Raw genomic sequence first — 10,664 nt, 5'->3', positions numbered from 1 at the left:
ACACACACACACACACACACACACACACACACACACACAGTGATGTGGAAAGATCATTGAACCCATCAGAAGCATTCGGGCCTCACAACCAGACTGTGCAACAGTTTCTTCCCTCATGCCATCAGACTCCTAAATACCTAGAACTGGACTGAAGGAACACACACATACACACACATACATATACACACACACACACACACACACACACATATATACACACACAACTGAACTGGTCCAAAGGAACTCGCGCATACATACATATATATATATATATATATATATACACACAACAGAACATCCTCTATGCACATGCACTGCACATGTTTTGCACGTGTTTTATTATTGCTGCTACTTCTATGTTTACACTGTTTACACTACCTCAGCTGTAATATTTGCACTACTGTCACTTTATCACTTTCAACAGGACTGTGTACTGGTCGGCGTCGTAGTTATGTACTGTCTGTTCTGTCCTGTGCGTCCGCACGTTTGCACTTGTGCACTTTATGTTTAATTTATGTAATTTATGTAATTTATGTAAATTATGTAGTCCCCGTAGTTCTGTGTTGTTCTGTGTTGTCTTATGTGGCACCTTGTTCCTGGAGAAACGTTGTTTCGTTTCACTGTGTACTTGTATATGGCTGAAATGACAATAAACTCCACTTGACTTGACTTGACTTGAGAAGAACAGGGTCAAGGTCACAGCAAGGTCGGATGTTGGTGTGGAGTCGCTGAACGCTGCTGAGGCTCGTCGTGTCTCGGCTCTGTTTTAGCCTAAACTCATAAAGTTATAAAGGTATAAAATCTATTGTTCAGTGCTCAGCTCTGTTTTTATTTTTATCGACCTGCCGGGACCTCGTGCCCTCGTCCACATCCCCTCGTCCACTTCCCCTCGTCCACATCCCCTCGTCCACTTCCCCTCGTCCACTTCCCCTCGTCCACTTCCACTAGTCCACTTCCCCTCGTCCACATCCCCTCGTCCACTTCCCCTCGTCCACTTCCCCTAGTCCACTTCCCCTCGTCCACATCCCCTCGTCCACATCCCCTCGTCCACATCCCCTCGTCCACATCCCCTCGTCCACATCCCCTCGTCCACTTCCCCTCGTCCACATCCCCTCGTCCACTTCCACTAGTCCACTTCCCCTCGTCCACTTCCCCTCGTCCACTTCCACTAGTCCACATCCCCTCGTCCACATCCCCTCGTCCACATCCCCTCGTCCACATCCCCTCGTCCACTTCCCCTCGTCCACATCCCCTCGTCCACATCCCCTCGTCCACATCCCCTCGTCCACATCCCCTCGTCCACTTCCCCTCGTCCACATCCCCTCGTCCACATCCCCTCGTCCACATCCCCTCGTCCACTTCCCCTCGTCCACATCCCCTCGTCCACTTCCCCTCGTCCACTTCCCCTCGTCCACATCCCCTCGTCCACATCCCCTCGTCCACTTCCCCTCGTCCACTTCCCCTCGTCCACTTCCCCTCGTCCACATCCCCTCGTCCACATCCCCTCGTCCACATCCCCTCGTCCACTTCCCCTCGTCCACTTCCCCTCATCCAGGCCCTTCCATCATCTTACAAAGTCTTTCCTTACGGTTTGAGCTCGATTGAGCAGCGTTACACACATTACCCACAATGCATTGCACTCTTTCGCCGATTCAGCTGTTTAAACATAAACACCAGAATCCTTCATATCTCTACACTCCTCCATATTCATTATGGGTGTGTGCGTGTGTGCGCGTGTGCGTGCGTGTGCGTGTGTGTGTGTGCGTGTGTGCGGGCGTGTGCGTGTGTGCGTGTGTGTGTGCGTGTGTGCGTGTGTGTGTGCGTGCGTGTGGGTGTGCGTGTGTGGGTGTGTGTGCGTGTGGGTGTGCGTGTGTGTGCGTTTGTGTTAAAATTTATGGAACTAAATAAAGAATAATGTGTTCGGAGAGGGACTGTTAGAGCTGATTTATTAATTTCTCTGCTAGTGAACTAACTGATTAGCTGTGTGTGTGTGTGTGTGTGTGTGTGTGTGTGTGTGTGTGTATAGAGTTGTTTAGGGGAAGTGAGTGTGTGAGGATGCTACAGAATTGTGAGATTAAAGGGTGTAGTGAAACACACACACACACTCACACCCCTTATTATTATAATACACCTTTATTACATGATTATAACCCCAGTGTACTGTATAATCACTCCATCTGGGCAATTATGCTGCATTTGACTGAAATGTTTAACTTGGAATTTTGGAATTTTTTTTATTTCGGAATTTCTGATCTCTTATCTAGGAAAAACAAAAACAAAATGCCCCTCAACTCGGAATTCCTCTGTCTTTTCTCATTCTTTCTCTTTTTTTTCTTTCTCCTTTCACCTTTCAATTTCTTCTTCCCCACTCTGTTTCTCTTCCTTGCATACTTTCCTCCTTCTGTCTTTCTTTATTTCTTTCTTTCTCCACCTTTTTCTCCTCTTTCTCCCTCTCCTCTTTTTATGTTAGTCTCTCTCTTGTTTTATAATTCTTCTTCGTTGCACTCTGTTACATACAGTACATTCCCTCAGTCGCTGCTGGAGTTGTCTGGACAGGTGTGTGTGTGTCAGGGTGGGGGTGGGTGTGTGTGTGTGTGTGTGTGTGTGTGTGTGTGTGTGTGTGTGTGTGTGTGTCAGTCAGGGTGTGGTTCACACTTGGTTCTTATCTTCTCCATGACGAATTTCCTGCGCCTGCAGCTACACACTCCTCTCTGCACAGACTTGACCATTAAGATGCTCCTTAATTCGCTCTTAATCCTGCGCTCATATCAGACCAAATTAAACAAACGCACACGCACACACACACACACTCTCCCTCTCACACTCACACACACTCACACACACTCACACACACGTCACAGGGTTGAAATGAGCGTGATTTCACATTGCTGTAAGCAAACAGGAAGTGACTGAGTGAACAAACATGGCACTTTTCCAGGTCACTTTTTGTTGCGTGGTTGTTAAAAATGTTCGTCTGCTTCTAAACTCACACAGAGGTGCGATTCAGAAAAGTACAGGACGATACGATACGGGACGGAGGACAGAACAACTCCGGCTCTGTTCTGCTTTATCTCCTCATTGTTATATTTATTTATATTTATCATACTGAGGTACTGAGAATTAGATCTGATGATGTTTAACTTTCCACAGTACAGTTTGGAGCCACCAGGACTCCTCATAGGAACCGGGTTAGAAGGGCCTTAATCAGGGAGGTGACTAAGAACCCAATGTCCACTCTAACAGAACTTCAGAAGTCCTCCGCAGAAAAGTGCGAACCTGCAGGAAGGTCTTAGAAGCACTCCATCAGTCAGGCCTTTATGGTAGAGCGGCTAGACAGTAAAGGGAAGGTGGTAGGTATGTGAACGACTCTGATTCTCTGGTCTGATGAGATAATTATTAAACACTTTTGGCCGAAGTCCAAGCACTATACCCGGTGAACACAAGGTTCTGCTCATCGATTGGCTGATATCTGTGGTGAAGCACGGTGGTGGCAGCATCACGCTATGGGGTACTTTTCAGCAGCAGGGATGAGGAGACTGGTCAGAATTGAGGGAAGGATGAATGAAGCCAAATACAGAGAGATCCTTGACAACACTGCAGTGGCTTCGGGACAGGTCTCTGAATGGCTGTGAGTGGCCCAGCCAGAGACCAGACGTGAACCCCACAGAACATCTGTGAGAGAGCTGAAGATGGCGGTTCACAGACGCTACACGTCCGAGCGGATCGAGCTGGAGAGGATCTGCGCAGAAGAATGGGAGAAATCCAGGAGGGTAAAGCTTGTAGAGACTCGCCCAAGAAGACTCAAAGCTGGAGCTGCTGCTGAAGAAGCTTTATTTTTGTCTCTGAAGCTGCTCTGTGACACTGTCCATTGTTAAAAGCGCTACATAAACAAAATTAAGTTGAATTGAAGCTTCTACAAAATACTGAATAAAAAAATTGAACACTTACCGCAGTTCAGTTTTTGATTTTTAACAAATTTGCATAAAAAATTTCACTTTGTCATTAAGGATTGTTGTGTGTAGATTAGAGACCTGGAAATCTATTACACAGTAAACTGTATGTGTGTGTGTGTGTGTGTGTGTGTGAGTGAGTGAAGGGATCTGAATACTCTCTGAACTCACTGTACGTTAATTAATAATGAGTTTTATTGTGTGTGTGTGTGTGTGTGTGTGTGTGATCAGGAGAAGATTTATAAACTGTATGAGAGGAAGCTGCATGGAGACTTCGACACCAACAGCCACATCCAGAAGAAGAAAGAGTTCCGTAACCCCAGGTACATCAATAACACACACCTACACACACCGACACACACACTCACACACGGATACACACCGACACACACTCTCACACGGATACGCACCAGCCCACAGTGATGCACACACTAACACACCGACACACTGTGAGACACACTGACACACACTCACACTGACACTGTAACGCACACTGACCCACACAGTGACACACACTAACACGCCGATACACCAACACACACTCTAGCACACACCGACACACACTGAACCACTCTGCAACACACACTGACATGCTGATACACCAACACACACTCTAGCACACACTCTAACACACACTGACCCACACTGTGACACACTAACACACTGATACACACCAACACACACTGACACACACTCACACATGGATACGCACCAACCCACTGTGCACACTAACACACACCAACACGCTGTGAAACACACTGACACTGTAACACACACTGACCCACACAGTGACACACACTGACAAGCTGATACACCAACACACACTCTAACACACTGTAACACACACTGACAATGTAACACACTGACACACACTGAAACGCACTGATACACACTGATACACACCAACACACACTGACACCAACACACACTCTAACACACATTGACACACACTGTAACTCATCAGCACTGACACACACCTAGGTGTACACCGCATTTATTACTCTGTGTGTGTGTGTGTGTGTGTGTGTGTGTGTGTTTTCCACAGTATTTATGAGAAGCTGATCCAGTTCTGTGGTATTGATGAACTCGGGACGAACTACCCAAAGGTAAGTGTGAAGTTGTGCACAGGAGAGACGCCACGTCTCGCTTTATAGAAATACACAATAAGAGAAAGTCTCTGAGCCCAGAGGAATCACCGCAGCTCGCTGCGAGGGGAAGTGCTCACTGACCGCACGACGGATTAACCTTCTGATCTCAGATTTTCTGATTTTCATTTTTACACGGAAATTAAAAGAATAATCCGTCTTTCTGACGTCACGGAAAAGGGTCTGTGTGCAGCACACCCTGTTATTACGCCCCGTTATTACGCCCCGTTATTACGCCCTGTTATTACGCCCCGTTATTACGCCCCGTTATTACGCCCCGATTTACGCCCTGATTTACGCCCCGTTATTGCGCCGTTATTGCGCCCCGTTATTACGCCCTGATTTACGCCCTGATTTACGCCCTGATTTACGCCTCATCACAGAAAGTCAGATTATCTTTATTTTTCTCTATTTTGTGTTTAAATGGAAGAGAGAGCTGATGATTTGTGTTCCTCAGGACATGTTTGATCCTCACGGTTGGTCTGAAGATTCGTATTATGAATCATTAGGTGAGCTTCTGTTTACATTAAATTACATACATTCAGTTAATTATTTTACTTACATTTACTGTCTGAGATTTATTATTATTATTATTATTATTATTATTATTATTATTCTTTCTGCAGCCAAAGCTCAGAAAATTGAGATGGAAAAACTGGAGAAAGCCAAAAAGGAGCGGACGAAGGTGACGTCCCTGAGACACTACACACTCCTACACAACACTACACACTCCTACACAACACTACACACTCCTACACACTCCTACACAACACTACACACTCCTACACAACACTACACACTTCTAAACACTTCTACACACTCCTACACACTCCTACACAACACTACACACTCCTACACACTCCTACACACTCCTACACACTCCTACACAACACTACACACTTCTAAACACTCCTACACACTCCTACACAACACTACACACTCCTACACAACACTACACACTCCTACACACTCCTACACAATACTACACACTCCTACACAACACTACACACTTCTAAACACTCCTACACACTCCTACACAACACTACACACTCCTACACACTCCTACACACTCCTACACAATACTACACACTCCTACACAACACTACACACTCCTACACAACACTACACACTCCTACACAACACTACACACTTCTAAACACTCCTACACACTCCTACACACTCCTACACACTCCTACACAACACTACACACTCCTACACAACACTACACACTTCTAAACACTCCTACACACTCCTACACACTCCTACACAATACTACACACTCTTACACAACACTACACACTTCTACACAATACTACACACTCCTACACAACACTACACACTCCTACACAACACTACACACTCCTACACAACACTACACAACACTACACACTCCTACACAACACTACACAACACTACACACTCCTACACACTCCTACACAACACTACACAACACTACACACTCCTACACACTCCTACACAACACTACACACTCCTACACAACACTACACAACACTACACACTCCTACACACTCCTACAGGTTCAGTGCAGTTTCACAGTTAAACACTGATGCTGTGAATAAAATAAATTGTGTAACTGTGTTATTAATTTTTGTGTTTAAACGTGTTTTTGCTTCAGATTGAGTTTGTGACGGGAACGAAGAAAGGCACGAGTACGAACGCCGCTGCCGTGACCACCAACACCACCAACACCACCTCCTCAGGTAACGCACACGCGCACACACACACAGCGCTGAAGTTGCATTCTAACTCGGTTCTGATTTTGGGGGCGGAGCTATGTATCATGGGCTCCACGGTTTTGAGCCAATCACGACTGATATGATAATTAATATGCTGTTGTATTTGCGTGTATAATGTGCGTGTGTGTGTGTGTGTGTGTGTGTGTGTATCAGATGCTCAGAAGAGGAAGAGTAAGTGGGACTCGGCGGTTCCGGTCACTCTCTCCCAGCCGGCTCTGCTCACCACCACAGCCACGCTGCCCGGGGTCGTCTCCGTCACCACCACCGCCAGCGGCACCAAGACCACCGTCATCTCCGCCGTGGGCACCATCCTGAAAAAAGCCAAGCAGTGACCTCACACACCTGAGCCAGGTAACGCCCTGCTCACAGGAAGTGATGTCACGCTCCCGTTTAACTGGACTGCTTTCCATTGGCTGAGAAAGTGGCTGAAGTGGACTGGACCTCAGCGATGAACTGCTCAGTACCGGACTTTATTATCCAAATTAATGAGTTCTGACCGCTCGCTAGTCCTGTTCTCACCACACTGAGGTTTTATTCTCTCTTCACGTCTCTCTTCACGTCTCTCTTCACATTTCTCTTCGCGTCTCTCTTCACGTCTCTCTTCACGTTTCTCTTCGCGTCTCTCTTCACGTCTCTCTTTGCCTCTCTTCACCTCTCTCTTCGTCTCTCTCCGCGTCTCTCTTCGCGTCTCTCTTCGCGTCTCTCTTCGCGTTTCTCTTCGCGTCTCTCTTCACGTCTCTCTTCGCGTTTCTCTTCGCGTCTCTCTTCACGTCTCTCTTCGCCTCTCTTCACCTCTCTCTTCGTCTCTCTCCGCGTCTCTCTTTGCGTCTCTCTTCGCGTCTCTCTTCGCGTCTCTCTTCGCCTCTCTCTTCGCGTCTCTCTTCGCCTCTCTCTTCGCCTCTCTCTTCGCGTCTCTCTTCGCGTCTCTCTTCGCGTCTCTCTTCGCCTCTCTCTTCGCCTCTCTCTTCGCCTCTCTCTTCGCCTCTCTCTTCGCGTCTCTCTTCGCCTCTCTCTTCGCCTCTCTCTTCGCGTCTCTCTTCGCGTCTCTCTTCGCCTCTCTCTTCGCCTCTCTCTTCGCGTCTCTCTTCGCCTCTCCTCGTCTCCCTTTGATCTGTAAATCGTTCCCAGCTCAGGGGTTCAGTGGAAATGCGTTTGCGATCTTCTTTTTCATTTTTATCTGTTTTTAATTTTGCACAATAAACATTTTCACAGCCGATCTGCTAGCCATCTTCATCTTCATCTTCACGTGAATTTCATTCTGTCTGAAACACACCGAGCTGCCGAATGTTTGTGTTTATTTTTTATTTTCCGGATGATGGTGTGGTCATGAGACGAAGTAAATCAGTGATTTATTCCCGATGATGATGAGGATAAAAATAAACATTTTGTATTGTTGTGTATCTCTGCAGTGTTTGTGTTGTTTCTTTGCTTTTAGTGAATTTATATTTTTATTACCGATAATGTGGTGGAGCAGAAACATTAGCACTTCCACCACCCGCCTGTTTTATACCATAATAACAATAATAATAAGAAGAAGAAGAACAAGAACAATAACACAAAATAAAAACACTGCATGTCTAATATCAAGAGATAAAAGTCATAAAATAAGAGTAATTAAATAAAATTATGTAAAAAATATAGAATATAAAAATATACAATTAAAGTACAAACAGAACTAGGAAAAGAAAAATGATTTTTATACAATCATCATAATAATAATAATAATGATAATAATAATAATAATAATAATAATGATAATACAAAAAGAAAAACAATTGTCTCAGTTAAAGTAAAACAAAATAATACAGCAATAAAATAAAATGATATAAAATCATTAAACAGAAAAAAGTAAAATTAAAATGCAAACAAAACTATAAACTAAAGAAAAATATAAAATGGAAAAAGAGAAACTATAAAAATGTAAAATAAATCAAATTGTTACTAAAATGTCTAAATGTCTAAAAGTGTTTGGTGTTTGGTTGTTGATATTCACTGATACAGAGTCAAAAAGTCCAAGAAGTCTACACACAGGGTCATCTGAAGGTCAGACATTTTCCACTTTTGTGAGTGTGTATGATTTAATCATATCAGCCAATCAGAGTGCAGGGGGCGTGTCTTCAGAACTCTAGTAAGAACCTTTACACACAGAAATAAAGAGTAAAGATACGTTGAAGTGTGTGTGTGTGTGTGTGTGTGTGTGTGTTACTGAGCAGCTGTATTTCTGTGTCAGTGTGTGATCCAAATAAGTTCACCTTACACACACACACTCACACACACAGGAATCTTTCCCCTGTGTGTGTGTGTGTGTGTGTGTGTGTTCAGCACCTGGTCCTCGTTTCACACCTCTGCACTTTTTCACTCCGTGTTTTTTGAAAGGCCGAGATTCACATTAAACACAAAAAAAGGTTAAAAATTGGGACTGAGAGTTTTCTTTTGTCTTAAAACAGATAAAATTACAGATTAAAGCTGCACTAGAAAGAATTACTGATGTCCAGACTGAAAAAAGTCATTAGTCATTAATTACTAAACAAAATATTTAACACTAATTACTTCATCAGAAGTGTTCAGGCTGGATTGTTAGAAGACAAGGAGGGTGTGGTCTGGGTGGGCGTGGCCTGAAGTGGGTGTGGCCTGCAGAGATACTTTATCACACACACACACACACACACACACCAAAAGCTGTAACTTTTATAACTATTATAGCCTTCTTTCTAGCTAATAGGTTAATTAGTGATTAGTGTTTAGCATGATGGTTAAAGTTAATGCTAATGTACATTTGCAGTGCATTATGGGTAATACTCACCATATGAACTCTCCAGCATTTTGGTAGAACAGAACTCTCTCAGTGCTGCGGTGTTTAACTCTCAGTGTGGTGTTTAACTCTCAGTGCCGCGGTGTTTAACTCTCAGTGCTGCAGTGTTTAACTCTCAGTGTGGTGTTTAACTCTCAGTGTGGTGTTTAACTCTCAGTGCTGCAGTGTTTAACTCTCAGTGCTGCGGTGTTTAACTCTCAGTGCCGCGGTGTTTAACTCTCAGTGCCGCGGTGTTTAACTCTCAGTGCCGCGGTGTTTAACTCTCAGTGCGGTGTTTAACTCTCAGTGCTGCGGTGTTTAACTCTCAGTGCTGCGGTGTTTAACTCTCAGTGCGGTGTTTAACTCTCAGTGCGGTGTTTAACTCTCAGTAGTGCGGTGTTTAACTCTCAGTGCCGCGGTGTTTAACTCTCAGTGCGGTGTTTAACTCTCAGTGCGGTGTTTAACTCTCAGTGCGGTGTTTAACTCTCAGTGCCGCGGTGTTTAACTCTCAGTGCTGCGGTGTTTAACTCTCAGTGCCGCGGTGTTTAACTCTCAGTGCCGAGGTGTTTAACTCTCAGTGTGGTGTTTAACTCTCAGTGCCGCGGTGTTTAACTCTCAGTGCCGCAGTGTTTAACTCTCAGTGCCGCGGTGTTTAACTCTCAGTGCCGAGGTGTTTAACTCTCAGTGTGGTGTTTAACTCTCAGTGCCGCGGTGTTTAACTCTCAGTGCCGCAGTGTTTAACTCTCAGTGCCGCGGTGTTTAACTCTCAGTGCCGCGGTGTTTAACTCTCAGTGCTGCGGTGTTTAACTCTCAGTGCCACGGTGTTTAACTCTCAGTGCGGTGTTTAACTCTCAGTGCGGTGTTTAACTCTCAGTAGTGCGGTGTTTAACTCTCAGTGTGGTGTTTAACTCTCAGTGCGGTGTTTAACTCTCAGTGCGGTGTTTAACTCTCAGTGCGGTGTTTAACTCTCAGTGCGGTGTTTAACTCTCAGTGCCGCGGTGTTTAACTCTCAGTGCCGCGG

General features: G+C 45.0%; 1 protein-coding gene across 1 annotated transcript in view; it reads left to right on the top strand.

The window, feature by feature from the left end:
- sap30bp (SAP30 binding protein) overlaps positions 1–8,252 on the top strand; it is a 20,333-nt gene extending 12,081 nt beyond the window's left edge. Inside the window, exons 6-11 of the mRNA XM_053236429.1 lie at positions 4,182–4,273; positions 4,996–5,056; positions 5,553–5,604; positions 5,722–5,780; positions 6,732–6,816; positions 7,006–8,252. Coding sequence (XP_053092404.1) covers positions 4,182–4,273; positions 4,996–5,056; positions 5,553–5,604; positions 5,722–5,780; positions 6,732–6,816; positions 7,006–7,184 — 528 coding nt within the window. The 3' untranslated portion in view covers positions 7,185–8,252. The remainder of the gene's footprint in view (positions 1–4,181; positions 4,274–4,995; positions 5,057–5,552; positions 5,605–5,721; positions 5,781–6,731; positions 6,817–7,005) is intronic.
- Positions 8,253–10,664: the final 2,412 nt, after the last annotated feature.

The sequence above is a fragment of the Pangasianodon hypophthalmus genome, chromosome 8 (genome assembly GCF_027358585.1).
Source record: "Pangasianodon hypophthalmus isolate fPanHyp1 chromosome 8, fPanHyp1.pri, whole genome shotgun sequence".
NCBI lineage: Eukaryota > Metazoa > Chordata > Actinopteri > Siluriformes > Pangasiidae > Pangasianodon > Pangasianodon hypophthalmus.
The sequence above is the reverse complement of the archived record's forward strand: the minus strand, read 5'-3'. Positions and strand labels throughout refer to the sequence as shown.